Source organism: Mastigoproctus giganteus, chromosome 9 (genome assembly GCF_048544385.1).
Source record: "Mastigoproctus giganteus isolate SK-2022 chromosome 9, ASM4854438v1, whole genome shotgun sequence".
In the NCBI taxonomy this organism is placed as follows: domain Eukaryota; kingdom Metazoa; phylum Arthropoda; class Arachnida; order Uropygi; family Thelyphonidae; genus Mastigoproctus; species Mastigoproctus giganteus.
This window is the reverse complement of record NC_143583.1, coordinates 110,529,553-110,549,753: the sequence shown is the minus strand read 5'-3', so window position 1 is coordinate 110,549,753 and position 20,201 is coordinate 110,529,553. Positions and strand designations below refer to the sequence as shown.

Sequence of the window (20,201 nt, the reverse complement as noted above, 5' to 3'; positions counted from 1 at the left end):
AAAAATTAGGCAGATGGGCTAAGTAGCAATTTAATATTGATAAATGCACGGTGTTGTATATGAGTGGCAGTCCAGCTTTGTGGTATGACACTTGAGAGTAGTGGAGAATGAAAAAGACTTACAGGTAATTGTACAATGAGACATAAAGTTCTCTGAACAGTGTAGACAGGCTGCTAGGACAGCTCATGGGGTTTTGTAATGATATGAATTTTGCCAGCAGTAACAATAAAGCAATTATCACATTGTATAAGGTAATGGTTAAGCCATATCTTGAGTACTGAATACAAGTCTGGAAGCCTCATTTACAGAAGGATCTGGATCTGTTGGAACCGGTGAGTGGCTTCAGTTCAGCAATTGAAGCATCTGGAAACCAGGCGCCTGAGAAAGATCTGATTGAGGTGTTTAAGGCTTTGAATGGATTGAGTATGCCCAATGCTGATGGAATCCTTAGTCTTACTTAGACAACATATGAGGTTATTGTTTGTTTTGTTATTTTGGTTTTTAGGAGCATTAGCAACTAAGGCCATATTGCTCCGGGATATGCGGTGGTCATTCCCTGACCTTTCCGCCTTCTCCGTATTTGGTGGTGACGGGCTCGAACCCCGGTCTAATCAAGAAGCGTGTGCTACACACTGCTGCTCCTTCCCACCTGGCTACGGAGGCCCCACAACATATGAGGTAGCATAAATTTAATTGTAGTGATCAAAATTAAAAAAATTTTTATTTTAAAAAATCCAACAATTCAAAAAATTGTTAATAATGTGCATAGCATGTTACATCTCAGTTACATTAGCAAATAGTAATAATTTGTGATTTATAACAAAAAAAACAAGCAAAAAGTGAGTTTATTTGCAAACACCGAGACCATTTTGTATCTGTACATCTACCATATTGCTCATTAATTCCTCCAATGAGTGCACAGAAGCAAACATTGCTTCTGTGCACTCATTGGAGGGATTAATGCTTTTCTTGAGCTAAGATATACAGTATATGGATAGCCTGTGTGATATAATGAAAAAAAAAAGAAAGAAAAATTGCTATTGGTCCAATTTTAGTGACATTTAGGGAGCTTGACTAATCATTCTTTAAGAGCTAAATCTAAAATTTTATGAAAATCCGTCCACTAGGAGTCAAGTCATTATGTGCAGATGAATTAACGTGGTTGAAGATAATAGGCACTTTTTTGCATCTATGCCAGTGCACCTAAAAATATTGATACAACCTACTTGAGTTAATTTTTTTAAACTGGAATAAGACTTTATAACCACCTGTACAAAGTATGTGTACAGGTGGTTCATTACGATTGAATTTTTACCTCTGCTTAGATTTTGGAATTTTTTTTTTTTTTGTTGTTGTTTTTTAATGAAAATGAAGTAAATTTTACTTTAATCTGAATTTCTTTCAGATATTATAAGGATGGTTTAGAAGGTTAAATGGTATTAAATACTTTAGCGATCTCTGAAAGAAGAGAAATTTGATTAGCATTAGTTGTCAGTCAGGATTAGTAAAAGTTGGTCAGACATATATGTAGATAGATTATTTTGGATAATGGACCAGTAATGTGATTAGTAAGAAAGTTTTATCATACTTTTTGTTAGAGACCTTTGAATTTGTTAATGGTATTATCCTTTGCAACATTTAGAATGAAAACTTATGATCATTACCTTAATTGCTGATATATTGATTTTTTTATTTTATTGAAAAAGTTGAGTAACAGAGAAACTAAGAATGAATGGTAACCATATCACATTAAAAAAATATCGACAGCCAATGGCATATCTTGCTATTTCACCTAACAATGTTGCAAAATTTAAATTTCGAAAAAAAAAAAAAAAAAGTATCAGTGGATTCAATTAGAGAGCAAATAGATTTTAGTTCATGCAAACAACATTTTAATTTAGGAGTATCCACCTGAATCAGGAGCCCTTGGAGTGAGTCTTTTTTGCTTAGTACTAAATCCAGTAAGAATTCTACTTGTTGTTTGTTTTAGTTAGTTGTTGGCGCATCGGCTTCTGTGGCCATAATGCACCTCCAAAGGTTTTTGCAGTACTGTGATCCAAGCCCGAGACGGAATTCAAACCCGCGACTTTTGGGTTGCCAAGCAGGCACTTAACCCACCCGACTAGCCCGGTCAGCTTGTTTGTTTGTTATTTGGTTTTTAGGAACATTAGCAACTAAGGCCATATTGCTCCGGAGATATGCGGTGGTCATTCCCTGACCTTTCCGCATCCTCCGTATTTGGTGGTCATGGGCTCGAACCCCGGTCTAATCAAGAAGCGTGTGATACTCACTGCTGCTCCTGCCCACCTGGCTACGAGGCGCCAATTCTACTTGTATAAACTCACATGCCTATACTTTTCGAAGAATTTTCAATATTTCATATAGGAGAAGTGGCAAATAGGAACTTAACTTTACATAATTTCATGTTATGCCCTCACAGTTGCTTCTTTAATGCAGTATATTATTACTTTTATATTTTTATCTATATTAATATAATACTAGCTGTATCGTTGCAAAAATTTTGTAATTTGTAGCAAAGTTTTTCTCTAGCTGTCCTAAAGAAATGTAGTCCGTGTTTTGTCATGAGCAGGTAAGCCAGTACATGTCGAATGTACACCTAGGAAGAAATATCTTCAATTTGAGACCACTTTCAGCCCTATCGTTCACAATGGCCATCTCAAGAAAGCAGCTTCCATATTAATATATAAATAACTGTCCATTTTTCACATCTGGCCTTTACAGAGCCTGCAAAACACACAATAACATAAATGCCGAGTTGGGTAAGACCCCTGGTGCCGGTAGACCCAGAGGGTATTTACACTTTTGTCCATTTTCTAACTTCTCCCCTTGCACACCACCTCCCAACAACAGCCTATTTTTTGATTATAAAAAAAGGGGAGCACAGATGGAACCACCTATTAACAAAAACTCCACACTACGTCTATCCCAGTTTTGACAGGAGTCAGCTAATCCATAGTGCAATGAGAAAGCCTCTCCCTGGAAGAGCTGCCTTGAGAGCCAAGTAAGTGTGATACTCACTTGCCCTAGTGAGCACAACTATCGCTGATGTAGCTAATGAAATATTGTCTGCATATAATATAGGACATTTCTTTTTTTCTTTTTTTTTTTCCTTTCTATTCACTACCAAAGCAATTATACAGGCAGTTCCTTCCCACTTTACGAGTAGCCAGGTGGGAAGGAGCAGCAGTGCGTAGCACATGCTTCTTGATTAGACCGGGGTTCGAGCCCGTCACCACCAAATACGGAGTATGCGGAAAGGTCAAGGAATGACCACCGCATATCCCGGAGCAATATGGCCTTAGTTGCTAATGCTCCTAAAAACCAAATAACAAACAAACAAACCCACTTTACGAGTTCCTGGATTTACGAGGTTTTTTTTTTTTCTCCCAAGTATCAACAAAATTGAAAATATGAACATTAATTGCAAAAAATGAATGTTGAACATTCATAAATACCGCATTTCAAACCATGTGGGCAGCTATACAATACAGTGCACCCCACTTTGCGATATTAATACGTTCCAGAGACACCATCGTATCTTGAAAATATCGTAATAATTATCAGAATGAATTACGATATCTTGAAAATATCGTAATTCATTCCAGGACCTCAGAAGTTGAAATTTTTGCTATATAACTAAGCTATTTATCTCTCCAAAAGGTAATTTTTATAATGGAAATTGTATTTGTTACCAATTAAAATCATTAAAACTCACTACACTTTCATCGTTATCATATGCTCCGTTATCAGAATCAATTTTGAACGCCTTTTTGATATTTTTCTAAAACACATTTCTGGAGGTCATGACCATAAAACAATAAAAACAATTTGCACTTTCCAGTTTATTGGGCTTTTTTGTTAGTGCAATCAGTTATAAGCAGGTAGTAAACTCGATCTTATTGCATTTGCAAAAATACCGATAGCTGGAATTGTGTGGGTTTTTATGTTATTATGGTGAAATGTGTTTCCCCTTCACTGCAATCTTCAATCATATAAGAAACATAAATAAATTTTCAGAATCTTCTCTTCATTCCTTTTTTTAAAGCTTTGTAAACTTGTTACTCTGCATAAATCGTGGTAGTTGCAATCTCATTTGTGTGTATCGTGTTAGTTAGTCGCTATTTGTGCATGCCATTAAAAAATGCTTATGCATGCTATCATGAAATTTATAAAGAAAAGAGAAGAGATTATCTTGTAAACAAACACCTCTTGAAACATTTCTGAAGAAGACGACTCTTTGTACAACAAACCAAGAACGAGCGAACGAGCGATTGACCAAGATTGCAGAGTCGATGATGATTAAGAATAAACATTCTTTAACATTTGAAAGTCATGAATAATTTCTTTAAATTATAATTTGCTTGATTTTACAAGATATGTTTTCATTTATTTAGATAAATCAATCATTGTTGAGAACAAAGCCCCTGTTTTTAACATTGTCTATGGGAAAAAATTCCCGCTTTACGAATTTTAGCTTTATGAGCGCGTGTGAGGAACAAATTAACTTGTAAAGTCGGGAACTACCTGTATTTGCAATCCAATCTTTAAGAGAGAGAGAGAGAGAATGATTAATTATTGCAAAATTATCATATTTTATGGAGAGTTTCTGACCCATTCTGTAAAATAAAACTATTCAGAATTTTTTATATTTGTCTGCACACCTAGGAAGAAATATCTTCAATTTAAGACCACTTTCAGCTTAATCGATTAGTCCTATTGTTCAAAATGGCTGCCTCAAGAAAACGGCTTCCGTATTAATAGATAGATTAGGACTGGTTTTATTGTATAGAAAGTTATTTTAATTTCTGCTTTAGTTATTAGGAAGTGCATTTACGTCTGCTTGCATTTTGTTAATTTTTTAATTTATTTCCCTTTGAAATTTACAAACAACCCTTTCTTTACCCAAGTATAACATAACAAAAAACTGAAGTACGTTTTAATTTAAAATGGATGTCTTTCAAATATTAAAAAGTTGATTTAGAAGGTTCACCTGAATACTTGACGTTAAAGTTAATGAAATGATTTATTTTTTGAATGGTAATCTTTGAATAAAGGGAACTTTGAGTGGAATAAGCTGTCAGTTAGGATTAGTAAAAGACAATCTAAAGCATGCTTGATATAGATTACATTGGATAATGGACTGACCAGTCATGGATTTGCATGGAAAAGTTTTGCTGTAGTTCTACCTTAGAGAACTGTGGCAAACTGTTATTTTTAGTTTGTATTTAGTTTTTAGTGAGTATAACAGTAAAGTTCATATTAATACTTCCTCTGTGATATCACCTGCTAAGGATTTTCTGTTATGGGATTTGATGGAATTTTTATAGAACTTCATCAGAGATTACAGCAGCAATGATTAATATAATTTCCAGTTTTGCTATCTTTGTTAGCTGCATTTAACTTTGAGTTCAATGTATGAATTGCAGTAAACACAGTGATCCAGCTACCATCATTGATGAAAATTAATTGCTAGCGGTTTCATAATCAAAGTAGAATGTACTTAAATATTTTGCTTATATCTTGGATTTTCATTGATTAAACTGAAAGCGTCAGAAAGCACAGGCAAAAGTATTTGCTGTGCCAAATACTTTTGGTACATCAAATATGATAATATTTACTAATAATAATATATGTGAATTCCTATTCAAAGAATATTCCCTGTCTTCTAATCCATAGTTATAATAACTTCTATAATTTACAAAGAGATCAAGACTGTTTATTTAATATTTGTGATGTGTTATTATTATTGGTTATTTATTATATTATTACTTTATTATATTTGTTTTTATTTTAGGATGCTGATAAAAACATAATAAGGTATCTAAAAACTGCGGGACGTTTAGTACATCAGAGCACTGTCAAACACAGTTATCCTTTCTGCTGGCGTTCAGAAACACCTCTCATTTACCGTGCAGTTCCTTCTTGGTTTATTCGAGTAGAGCATATGGCTGATTTACTTTTGAAGTGTAATCAGGAAACCTATTGGTTTGTAATATTTTTTGGCTCCTTTTACCACATTTAAATGTTTTTCTAATTGATTAATTTTTTAGTGGGCATTTGAAGCCTGCTGATAGGCTTTCATGACTTATGCCCTTTGAAAGCCTGCTGACAACATGAAATGAAAGTAACAGCAGAGGGCACAGGACACTCAATGTGTGGAGTATTTTATGGAGAAAACAGCTTTATCTGTAAACAATGGGCATATAAAAAAGAGAATTATGAGCACAGGGTTGTTCTTGCAACCTTGTGCTCACAAGGCACCAGCAGCTGACTGCTTAATCAGTTCTTATGTTCTGGCTGGATGATTTACTGGAGAATCCTATATAGATATATATATTTTTTAAAGGAATGATATACATGGTTTACTCGCCAAAGTTCCTCTTCATTTAGTTGCATAGGCAGAGACCATTTGTATGAGAATTTCTCTAATAAATGGATAAGGCCCATTGCATGGCCTGCCCACTTCCCAGACCCAAAATCAACCCAGCATTCATTTAAGGGATTAAAAGGGGAACAGTTAAGTTTTTATGGGAAGCCTAGATAAATCTTTGAAAGAGAATTTGATGTAGTCATTGTTGAAGACAACAGCATAGTTATTATTGTGTTTGTAAATAATTATTGTTTTTTTTTATAATAATTACCCTCAATATTATGTTACATTTAGAAGTTGTGCTAATTTTTTCCATAACTACCCAAATGAATGTCATTGATGTTATATATAATTAAATTAAAAACAAATCAATTTATTTTTAATATAGTTTTATGTAGTTGGAAAGCACATTATTGTATTTGCACATGGTCTTTGACAATAACCACATATACTTTTGATTTAGAAATGCTGAGATGCACGGGTATCCTTCACATACTAGCATAAGGACTACACTATACTGCTTCAACAATGTTATCCTGCTCAGTCACATCCTGTCGAATTGTATGTTCATATGGTTGTGAATGCTGGGAAGTGAGCTGGTATCTTGCATCATTTGGAAAACAAAGCCAATAACTTGTCAGTTTGGAACTCTGAGGTTCAGAAAACATTGCTGGTATTCAGTAGCAGCATTTCCATCACAAAATCCAAACATACACCATATCACCATATTCCAGCACTTGTAAATGTAAAGTCATCTTGTAAATAACATTGGAACACAAAGGATTAACATTGGAATACAAAGGATTAACATTGCACACAATATGGTTCTGTATACTGAACAGGTAACATTCGATCAGGGTTGTGTTAGTGCATAAGTTATGAGTGCTATTTGCAATAGCACATTGCTGAGAATCTACAAACTTCTTAATTATTCAGAATCAGGCTGGTGTTCGTATAAACTTTTTTACTAACAGTTACCTCAGAAATCAGCTCCTGAAGTTATGCTATATCTTCATAAATCTCTCTGTATGTAAAATGTTTATTTATTGTTTTTGTTTTTTATATTTTGTGTGTATGTGTACACACGCACATCCCTTCATGGCTGCAGTGTGTACATCTGTAAAGTTGTTCTTTCAACAGAATAATATGTCATGTTACAAAACCAGAATTGTACAGAACTGGTTCCAGGAATACAAAAGCGAATTCAGCCTAATGCAAGGGGTCTCCCCCAGGTCAGTATAGTTTTGTCCTTATGGAATAAACTCTCTGGAGAGATCTGCAGCTATCAAATTGGAAACAACAGTGGGAAGCAGTTGAGTGAGAATAGACAAGCATCTCCATGGCCACAATGAATTCAGGATATTCTTGAGGGCTAAAGGGGTGGGGGAGCCCCACTTGCTATTAGGTAGGTGTACCTGATGAAGTGACCACTAAGTAGAACACATTCAGTTAACACTGAAACATCTTTTAGGAAAGACTGTATGGCAATTTGTCATTAGACCCATACATAATGCTGAAATTTTATAGTGATAGTTGTTTAGCTGTTTAGTATGTATGCCAGTGATGGGCAGGCTGAATTGCTTAAGTGGGTTAGGGTCATTTTGAGTTGAGCATAAGTTGCTGTACTATGTACCATGTTTTCAGGAGAACTGCCTTCTTTGGACAGTGAATGGATGTAGATCTCTCTCTCTCTCTGTGTATTCATAACAAGTAGTTGAAGTGAATGGTAACAGCTTAAAAAGAATGATAATTCAAAAATTAGTATGGATTATGGACAAGGGGCACTGCCTGTAATAGCAGAATATAGATATGTAGATTAGAGTATAAATGGAGGAATGCTGACCACATCAAATGTATTGACAATGGAAAAAATAAATAGTTACCTGTAAAATAAAAGGTAAATTAAAATAAAAATATATATAGTACTTAATGCTATAGTACCAGTGATTTTAATTTCGTCATCAAGGGTCAGCAGCCAAAACCAATGTAAATATAGCAAGAAGCACAGAGGCCCACTTGCTATTTGGTAGGTGTACCTAATAAAGTGGCCACTAAGTAGAGCACATTAAGTTAACACTGAAACATCTTTTTGGAAAGACTCTATGGCAATTTCTGTCATTAGACCCATACACAATACTGAAATTTTATAGTGATAGCTGTTTAGTATGTATGCCAGTGATGGGGCAGGCTGTGTTGCTTAAGTGGGTTAGGTGTCATTTTGAGTTGACCATAAGTTGCTGTACGATATTTTCAGGAAAACTGCCTTCGTTGGACAGTGAACAGATGCAGATCTCTCTGCAGATATATATATATATATATATAACTGATAAATTATTCAATAATAACTGATAAATTTTGTTCTTTCACTATTTTTTGGTATTTTTGGGTTTTTTAGATTTTTGTATTTTATATTTGTAATTTGTAAAAAAAAATATGGAATTATTATGATTATTATTAACTTTGCTTTATATAGAGGTTGATAGGGTCCTTTGTAGGTCACAGATATTCACTGCCTATTTTGTTTTTAAATTTTAATTTGTTATGATTGGTACCATTTTATGCTATTACTATTGAATTAAAAAATGATATATATATATATATCATGTGAGGTAAAAATTAGGCAAAAGTAATAAAAATAAATAGATATGGCTATGTAGCTATCATTAGGGGCAGCAAATGCACATCCTCCACATGATGCCTAATTATATCTGATAATTAAAATAAATATGATATTTAAAATAAAAACATCAGCCAGTAGTACGGCAATAATGCAGAGCGAAACAAAACGCAAAATAATATAAAATAAACAAACAGGGAAGGGAAAGTAGAAATAATAGGACAAAAAGGTAGTCGATAATCCCCAGTATAATTTAGTCAATTAAGTCATTAAACCCAATTAATAAAAAAGATATAAATTTAAAATAATGCCAATTATAAATAATTTAGCGGTACCCCCCTCGAAGGTACCAGTTCCAAAAGACGTGAAATATCACCAAAAAAGGGTTAAAGAAACTACCAAAAACTAAAATATCAAAATAATAGATCAAAATAATAGACTGACCATCATGCCCCATATCGACAGAGGACCACGAGGCCAATAATGGTCATGGAATCGCTGCATTTCAATCGTCATACAAATCATCGCAAAGGCAGAAATATCGAAGAACCAAACCAACCCTCCATTCTCCGATAGATCAACCAATGCAGATGATTTGCATGGCGGTGGTCCTTATGCAGCGAAAAATAATCTATAGAACAGACAGCACTCTTGATCAGAGCCACACCACTGACATAATGCAAGCTTAACCAGCTTATATAATAGAAAGGAAAGAAATATATGGCGGCACAGGCGCTGCTTATTTAGCATATCAACCCACTACTACCACTAATTTATATCATGTGAGGTAAAAATTAGGCAAAAGTAATAAAAATAAATAGATATGGCTATGTAGCTATATGACCATTCCATGACAATTCCATGACCATTATTGGCCTCGTGGTCCTCTGTCGATATGGGGCATGATGGTCAGTCTATTATTTTGATCTATTATTTTGATATTTTAGTTTTTGGTAGTTTCTTTAACCCTTTTTTGGTGATATTTCACGTCTTTTGGAACTGGTACCTTCGAGGGGGGTACCGCTAAATTATTTATAATTGGCATTATTTTAAATTTATATCTTTTTTATTAATTGGGTTTAATGACTTAATTGACTAAATTATACTGGGGATTATCGACTACCTTTTTGTCCTATTATTTCTACTTTCCCTTCCCTATTTGTTTATTTTATATTATTTTGGGTTTTGTTTCGCTCTGCATTATTGCCGTACTACTGGCTGATGTTTTTATTTTAAATATCATATTTATTTTAATTATCAGATATAATTAGGCATCATGTGGAGGATGTGCATTTGCTGCCTCTAATGATAGCTACATAGCCATATCTATTTATTTTTATTACTTTTGCCTAATTTTTACCTCACATGATATAAATTAGTGGTAGTAGTGGGTTGATATGCTAAATAAGCAGCGCCTGTGCCGCCATCTATTTCTTTCCTTTCTATTATATAAGCTTGCATTATGTCAGTGGTGTGGCTCTGATCAAGAATGCTGTCTGTTCTATAGATTATTTTTCGCTGCATAAGGACCACCGTCATGCAAATCATCTGCATTGGTTGATCTATCGGAGAATGGAGGGTTGGTTTGGTTCTTCGATATTTCTGCCTTTGCGATGATTTGTATGACGATTGAAATGCAGCGATTCCATGACCATTATTGGCCTCGTGGTCCTCTGTCAATATGGGGCATGATGGTCAGTCTATTATTTTGATCTATTATTTTGATATTTTAGTTTTTGGTAGTTTCTTTAACCCTTTTTTGGTGATATTTCACGTCTTTTGGAACTGGTACCTTCGAGGGGGGTACCGCTAAATTATTTATAATTGGCATTATTTTAAATTTATATCTTTTTTATTAATTGGGTTTAATGACTTAATTGACTAAATTATACTGGGGATTATCGACTACCTTTTTGTCCTATTATTTCTACTTTCCCTTCCCTGTTTGTTTATTTTATATTATTTTGCGTTTTGTTTCGCTCTGCATTATTGCTGTACTACTGGCTGATGTTTTTATTTTAAATATCATATTTATTTTAATTATCAGATATATATATATATATATATATATATAGTAGTAGTAATATATAACAGTTGAGAAGCAACTTTATTTTTTACAGACACTTTATTTATTCTACAAACCACACATTTATTATATATACAAAGGGTACTAGGAAAGTTTTGCAATACAGCTTTGTTTATTTAATTTTTTCAAAGTAATTTCCTCTACATTCAATACACCTCTCCATCCTCCGAAACCAATCTTTAAACCAGTTCTGCCAAGTTTCACTAGGGAGTAAAGCACACTCGTTGTCCCAAGCCCGTAGAAGGTCCTCATCACTGGAAAACCGCCTCCCTTTTAGCTTCATTTTCACATGCGGGAACAGTGCAAAGTCGCAGGTAGCAAGGTCTGGACTGTAGGGAGGATGCTCGAGAAGTTTCAGTCCTGTCGTGGTCAAATATTCGGTGCAGGCTTTGGCGTGGTGAGCTGCAGCATTATCGTGATGGAGGTACCAGGTGTCCATTCTTGACTTTGGCCGCAGGTTCTTCATAGATCCAATGACTTTAGGTAGGCATTGTTCAGTATACCACTTAGCTGTGACTGTCTTCTGCGTGTCCAAAACGACACGTTCCACAATTCCACTCGATTTGAAAAATACAGCTATCATTTTCTTCTTTACAGATCAGGATTTTCTGACAATTACGGGTGTGTCGTCATCATCAAAGACCCAAACTTTGTTTTGAGCCTTGGTCGGCAGATCGTAATAGTACAGCCAAGTCTCGTCACCTGTCACGATGTTGTTCACATACCGAGATTGTCCCTTATCAAACTTTTTTAACATCTTCCGGCACCAAGTCACACGTTGTGTCATCTGCTCTTCAGTCAGTTGATGCAGCACCCAGAGAGAACAAAGTTTCTTCACGTGCAAATGATCTTGCAGAATCGAACGAATTGCTGGTGCATTTAGGCCCAAAGTATCCTGTATCTGTTGGTAGGTCACTCGCCTGTTTCCGTCAAGCATTTTCCTCACAGCAGTAACGTTTTCCTCCGTAACTGACGTTCGTGGCCTTCCCGGCCTCTCAGAATCCTCCAGAGTGAAATTTCCCCTTTGGAATTCTCTATACCACCTGAATATCGTTGTACGATTTGGACAGTCATCATCTAGTGCAAGAGTCATTTCTTCTAAGCACTGGTCTATGGTTAAACCACGCACAAAATTATACCGCAAAACTGTCCTTATCTCATTTCGTGACCACGATGCCATCGCAAGCACTTTACACTCTCACTACTAATGAATAACTGAGCCCATCGACTTGGCGTGGCGGCTACTATGCACGTATGAACATGTCTCAACATGCAGCAACAAGCAGCTTCCTGTGATTCATTGTTGCGTCATATTGCAAAACTTTCCTAGTACCCTTTGTATATATATATATATTTGAATAACATTTAAAATAGTTGGAAACTGAGTCTTTCATGATAAAAATAAAATAAAAAGGTACAGCAAACATCAGAGGCAGCAAAAAGCATATTCCTCTACATGATGCTTGAAATATAACATACAAATAAATTAGAATGAGAGTTAAAAATAAAATAACACCAGCAGTATGGTAAGACAAGAGCGAAAATAGTCGAAATTAAACTTAAGAATCACACCAAACAGGGAGGGAAGAGAAGGGTAACAAGAGTAAAAATATTGCAGCAGAAAATCTCTAAGATAATTTAGAACATTTAATTATAAGAATAATAATTCATTAAATTTTTGAAAGCCAATCAAAATAGAAATTTAACGGCGCCCCCTCTGACGGGCACCAGGTCCAAATTTATGTGAAATATCACCAACAGAGATCTAGACCACTACAGTAAAATAAAACAAAAATAAACCAAAAATAGACTGACCATTACGCCCCATCTCAACAGAGGACCACATAGCCAATAATGGTCAGGGAATCATTGCATTTCGATAGCTAGACAAATCGCCGCAAAGGCAAGTCGATCAAAAGATCAGTCCGCCACCCGATCTCCAGATCGAACAGCCAATGCAGAGGATTTGAATAGCAGTGGTCCTGATGCAGTGAAAATTAAAAATAGAACAGATACGAGCACTCCAGTGCAAAGCCACACTACTGACAAAATTAATCTTAACCAGTTTATATAGACGAAAAATGAACTATGGATGGCAGCACAGGTGCAGCGTTAGCAATTTGCCCACTACTGTCATGTCATATACTTATACATATATTTGAATAATGTTTAAAATAGTTGGAAACTGAATCTTTCATGATTAGAATAAAAAGGTACAGCAAACATCAGAGGCAGCAAAAAGCATATTCTTCTACATGATGCTTGAAATATAACCATACAAATAAATTAGAATGAGAGTTAAAAATAAAATAATGCCAGCAGTATGGCAAGACAAGAGCGAAAATAGTCGAAATTAAACTTAAGAATAAAACCAAACAGGGAGGGAAGAGAGGGGTAACAAGAGTAAAAATATTGCAGCAGAAAATCTCTAAGATAATTTAGAACATCTAATTATAAGAATAATAATTCATTAAATTTTTGAAAGCCAATTAAAATAGAAATTTAACGGCACCCCCTCCGACAGGCACCAGGTCCAAATTTATGTGAAATATCACCAACAGAGATATAGACCACTACAGTAAAATAAAACAAAAATAAACCAAAAAAACCTCTTCCCTCCCTGTTTGGTTTGATTCTTAAGTTTAATTTCGACTATTTTCGCTCTTGTCTTGCCATACTGCTGGCATTATTTTATTTTTAACTCTCATTCTAATTTATTTGTATTTTTATATATATATTATTACCTTTTACAATTAATTTTGGTACTACTTCGGAGCATCAGGTTTGTGGCGACCCCAACCAACACATATATATATATATATACACAGTCGTCCCCTGATTTGTGCGGGAGTTACATTCTGGGAAAACACCGCAGAGTCCAAATCTGTGCTATGCGAAATGTAGTTTCTATGACATAATGAGGGTTCCATACCTGTATACACAAAAAAAAAAAAAAAAGTGCAAGAAAAATTAAATTGAAAAAAATTATCTTCATTTGGTAAGAAAATAAAAAACCAGAAAATATCCATAAAATTAATCTTGATAATACTTACCTCTAGGTTTTAATCTAAATTCATTACTTCTTCGTCACTGTTTTCCTGTGATAAACTTGCAACGGTATCCAGCACTTTTTGAAAAAAATTTGTTAAAATTGTTTGCTTAGAAGCATGCTGTTTTTCTCCATAAATTTCTTCATAAGAAACTAAAGCTAATGATAAAGTTCTGCAAAAATTTAAACTCCTCTCCAAATTAGGATCCATATCCAGAGCTTTTTGGCTAAGCTGATTTGCTAGTCTTAATAATCTCAGCTAGTCTCTTCATGGTCAAATTTTTGTGTGCATCTTCTTCATTTTTATCATCTTTGTTATCTTCTTCTTCACATTGCAAAAAAATATTGTCCACTGATAATTGTTCTCTATGAGATTCAAGGACGTCTGTGATATCTTCTGGTTCCAGTTCTTCAAATCCCTCTCTGCTAATCATTTTGCCAACTCTCACAATCTCAACTACCTCCAGCATTTCAACCGTGGCTTCTTTAGTGCAGCTTTGTGGCCACAGCTTTTTCCACTCTGCATTCATTGTTGAGTTCCTAACTTCACCCCACACAAATTTAATATTTTTTACAGCATCAAGAATGTTATAATTCTGCCAATAATCTCAAATTGAAAGACTGCCTATTCCATCTGTAGCTTCTGCCAATTATAAAAAAAAAGATCTTATTAGGTAATAAAGTTTAAAGGAAGCTATAACACCTTGGTCCATCAGATTTAACAAACTTGTATTCGCTGGAAGAAAGATAACTTTCACAATTGGGTGCAGATCAGACAAATGTGCAGGATGACTGAGCGCATTGTCAAGAATGAGCAAGATTTTGAATTCTGTGTTCTTCTTTAGGCAATAACTTTTTGTTTCAATGCAAAAGCAATTTAAAACCAATCCTTGAAGATTTTAGCTGTCATCCAGGCTTTTTTGCTCAATTTCCAATGAACTGGTAAGGTGCTTTTTGATATTCCTTTAAAAGCACGAGGATTTTCTGATTTATAAATTAGAAGTGGCTTACAATTAAAGTCACCCTCTGCATTGCCACATAACAAAAGTGTTAACCTACCGTTTGCAGCTTTGAAACCTGGGGCAGTTTTCTCTTCTTTTGAAATAAATGTTTGGCTTGGCATATGCTTCCAAAATAAGCCGGTCTCATGAGCATTAAACACTTGACTTGCTAGATAGCCCTCAGTCGCAATAGCATCCTTTAAAGTTTTCGGATACTAAGAAGCAGCTTCCGTATCTTCACCCATTAATTTTAGATTGCCGACCGGGCTAGCCGGGTAGGTAAAGTGCCTGCCTGGCAACCTAAAGGTCGCGGGTTCGATTCCCGCCTCGGGCTGGATATCACGATGGTGCCGAACCAACCGGTTGGTTGGATATCCCGGCCACGATACACGAAGGAAGCAAGAAAAAACTGGTTCCTTCGTGTATTGATCACATCATACGAAATAAATAAATAAATAAATAAATTTTAGATTGTGAAGACTTTGACGTTTTTTAAAATTTTCAAACCAACCCTTACTGGCCTGAAAGCCATGTGCATTGGATGGCCTTAAGTGATTAAAAATTTGCAAAGCTTTGGCACAAATAATATCTGAACTAAGAGGCATTCTCTTTTGATTAAGATCTTCTATCCAGAAAGAAAGTAATTTTTCAGTTTTCTCTATTAACGGATTTCTCACTTTTGTGGTGCTTTTTGCAGCCAGTGATGTGGAACAGATAACCGAACGTTTAATTTTCTCAGAATTTTCCCTAATTCTTTAATGCTAGATTTATTTATGCTGTATTTCTTGGCCAATGTCACAACCTTTTCACCATTTTCTAACTCCTTAACGATTTTTAATTTTTCCTCTAAATTTAAAATTTTTTTTTTCTTGTAGCTTTCTTTATTTTAGGCACATAAACAAGAAATATTAAATCAGCAAAAGCAATGCTTACCGATTAAAACATTATCAGGGGATTCCTGAATTAGGGAGTTATTTCAAAAATAACCAGACAGACAAACCACTGTTTATTGCTATGTTTGATTATAAGAATCAGTTTTGAATGCCTTTGTGAGATTTTTCTAAAGCACATTTCTGGAGGTCACGACCATAAAACAATAAAAACAATTGCACTTTCCAGTTTATTGGGCTTCTCTATTAGTGCAATCTAATTATAAACTCGATCTTATTGCATTTTCAATAATAGTGACAGCTGGAACTATGTGGGATTTTACAGTGTTATGGTGAAATCTTCAATCATATAAAAAACATAAATAAATTTTCAAAATCTGCTCTTCGTTCCTATTTTTGAAACTTTGTAAACAAAAATCGCACAGTAGCAAAACTCGCCACGTAATCTAAAATTTTAGTAGTAAATACCTGACTGCACAGGAGCAAAACTGTGGAAATCGAGTGGATGACTGTATATATATATATATATATATATATATATATATATATATATATATATATATATATATATATATATTCATAACAAGTAGTTGTGAATAGTAACGGCTTAAAAAGAATGATAATTCAAAAATTGATATGGATTATAGACAAGGGGCACTGTAACAGAAATACCCAACAACCATAATGGAACAAAGTGATGAGACAAGAACAACAGAGGACAACAAAGTTGAGATATGATGAGACAGATTGTATCCTTGAGATTTGTAGGGCACGATCTGCTGGGTGGGTGCAAGCATTCCATTAAAAATTTCAAAGGAAGCTCTGCAGAACATATCCAGTGGTCAAATTTTGAACTAATGTTTTATATATTTTTAAAAAAGTCCTACATATATTGACTGCAATGGGAAAAAAACGACTTGTGTGGGGTGTGGTTTTTCCCATATATATATATATATATATATATATATATATATATGTAGTAAACTCCCATTATGGCACTTCCAAAAAAATAGTCTATTGACTATGTTTTTGTCAATAGGTTTGCTTTTTTGCAGTGGTTTAATTATAATGTTAAAATAGTTAAGTTTAACCTGCACATTTGATGTACTGCACTTGCTTTTTGGCAGCTTCAACCGTTTTTACTAAAAACGAATGAATTTTTAAAAAGATTTTATTAAATAAAACTAAACATATTTAGTATAAATGTGATAAGTGTATTAATATAATAATAATACTAGCCAACATGATTTGGACCTCCAACAACTTAAATGGTGTTTTTAACCAATTTTTATGTATAGATTTCGAAAATAGTTTCATGATAGTTTCACATCATGTCACAGTTATTAAATATAGAGGGAGTTACATTTTACTAAAATATGCCAATTTCGCATAATCTAGCTAGTAATGTATGACATACGGATTTATTTTAAGAGATATTAGTTAGTTCTCTTAATTTTAGCATTCAATTCTGGCCTCGGTTTTCTTGTGATAAACGTAATCAGACTTCTGTCTATGGTTCTTAGGTTCAAATTCCAATGCAGCAATTTACAATTTGAAGAGAGCACACTCAGCGTTTTTGGTGAAGATTTTTGTAGGCTGTGCCAAGATTTTCTAAGTATTAACTGATCGTGGCATGTTCTCTAAGTTGCCACGTCTGTGTACTGTGTAGTGATAAAAATTGAATTTGTTTTTTTTTATGTTGTAGTGTTCAAAACTGAATTTACATTTTCAGAAATTTGTTTAGTGTTACAATGAATAACCAGACCCATAGGAAGTGTACCAATCATCCAGACAATTTTTGTTATGTTTGTGGACGGTTTACCCCAAAGACCCAAAGCAAAAATATCTATGACATTACAAAACTTTCGTATTCTTTTTATTTTGGATGTAAAATTGGTGATCAAAACAAACCTTGGGTGCCTCACAAGTGTTGTATTACCTGTACGACAAATCTTAGGAAGTGGTTACGTGGAAAAATCAAAGCGTTACCTTTTGCAGTTCCTATGGTTTTGTGAGAACCATCTAACCACATTAATGATTGTTACTTCTGTATAACAAATATATCTAGTATGTCTAAAAAAGCAAACACTATAATATATCCAAATATACCTTCTGCAATTCAGCCCATTCCACACAGTGAAAATTTGCCAGTACCCCCAAAACTTGGGATAACAGTAGTGGGGAAGATAATAGTGATCAAGTTCAAGTCGAGAATTCCCTGGAATCCTTCACTTCACAAGATGTCGACTATCAGCCAGTAAGTTCAGGTAGTGAAGTACATTTAATCAAACAAGATGAGTTGGATGATTTGGTTCGAGACTTAAATTTGCAAAAGAACAAGGTGAACAAGGTGTTAGGTTCTGAGTTACAGTAGTGGAATATACTTGCAGCAGGAACAAAGAATTCAGTGTTTCGAAAAAGACATGAAAAGTTTCGAAATATTTTGCTATGGAGGACAGTTTGTGTTTTTGCAAAGACATTATTGGACTGCTGACAGAACTAGGTGTCGTGCATATGTCAGATGAATGCTGTTTATTCATAGATGCCTCAAAATTAAGTTTAAAAGCAGTTTTACTTCATAATGGCAACAGATTTCCATCAGTTACTGTGTTTCATTCAGTTTGAATTAAAGTCATGAAAGTATGTCTAAGGTTCTACATGCTATAAAATACCAGGATTATGGTTGGAACATATGCAGTGATCTATTGGTTTGTGTGTGTGGGGGGTGCACAAAATGTTTTTTTGGTTGTGAGACAGCCGTACAACAATAGAACATTATGTTGTGCAACATTGGGACAAGTTCATACCATGACAGTGTAGTATAAAATATATTCCTTTAGTGCAGTCAAACAAGGAGAAAAGATCAGGAAATTAATCAGTCAGCCCTATGACAGGAAGTCAAAAATATATGATGTGGAACAAATAATGACCATCCCGATCATCACGTAAACCACCAGCATGGTGCCAAAGAGCCTCCATAAGAACCTAGCTGCAATAGGCCTCCCAGAGAACACTTACATGGAATGCCAGAAAGTCACAATCCTGAACACCTGTAGGATAGTACGAGAGTTCCTCAACCAACAGTAATAATAACAGCAATAATAATAACCAGACACAACCAACCATCCCTTGCACTTAGTACCAGTACCCATCACTGGGTGGGAAAAACCCATAAAGGAAAAAAAGTTTATAATAATATCGTACAGGTGTTCAGGATTGCAGCTTTCAGAGTTCCACTTACATGAAACTCCAGGAAGCTGTGATCCTGAACACCTGTAGGATAGTAAGAGAGCTCCTTGACCAACAGTAATGATAATAGTAACCAGACACAACCTACCACCCTATAAAGGAAAAAAAGTTTAATACTGTCATTAATGAAATTTATTGATGCCACATTTGAACACCTTCAGACACTAATTACTGTGACAGCAAGGAAAAACAGACAGATAATGTTGAATTTAAAAAATTCAGCATCATTCATCTGCTTTCAAAAGTTATCCCATTAGCATGTGAATGAAATGGCTACCTACCAACAATTAATAGCTAGACACTGAGTTGTAAAGGGCAGTCTATCTACCTTCAAGTGTCCCTGCACTGGGAAGGATTTCTATGGAGCAAACAAACTGCACGATTAATGAATCCTGGAATTTAGTCTCTTTTCACTTTTCTTTCATATAAGAGTTTATTTATCATTTGGATCTAAAAAAAAGCAATATAAATGGGAAAAGTGTTTAAATTGGATTTCTGTAGCCATTAAATAATAATGCATGATACTTCATAGGATTGACTATTGGATCAGAAGTGTATGTATGTGTAGATATGTTGAGGAAACTTTTTAGCATTAGCATTAGTAGAGGCATTTGATGCAAGAAAGCAAGCTTATGCAGCATCAGCCAAAAAAAAAAAAAAAACCACTTCCACTTCACCCCTCTGTTCGTTCAAAATACCTGTCCAACTGAGCCTTAAACTTATTTAGGCTATCAACTTCCACGACAAGGGATGGAAGTCTGTTCCACCAACCAACCACTCGCTGGCTAAAGGCAAATTTCCGCACGTCTAGCCTACATCTGTCTTTCCTCAATTTGAATTTATGCCCTCTGAGGTAATTATTCTGAGCGAGAGGAAGAATCCCATCAGCATTGAGCATGCTCAAACCATTCAATGCTT

General features: G+C 34.8%; 1 protein-coding gene across 2 annotated transcripts in view; it reads left to right on the top strand.

Annotated features, from left to right (window-relative positions):
- The window catches only part of IleRS (Isoleucyl-tRNA synthetase), a 430,056-nt gene that overhangs the window by 175,546 nt on the left and 234,309 nt on the right, over window positions 1-20,201 (top strand). For both annotated transcript variants that reach the window (XM_090381523.1, XM_090381522.1), the window contains exon 12: window positions 5,816-6,006. In XM_090381523.1, coding sequence (XP_090237649.1) covers window positions 5,816-6,006 — 191 coding nt within the window. The remainder of the gene's footprint in view (window positions 1-5,815; window positions 6,007-20,201) is intronic.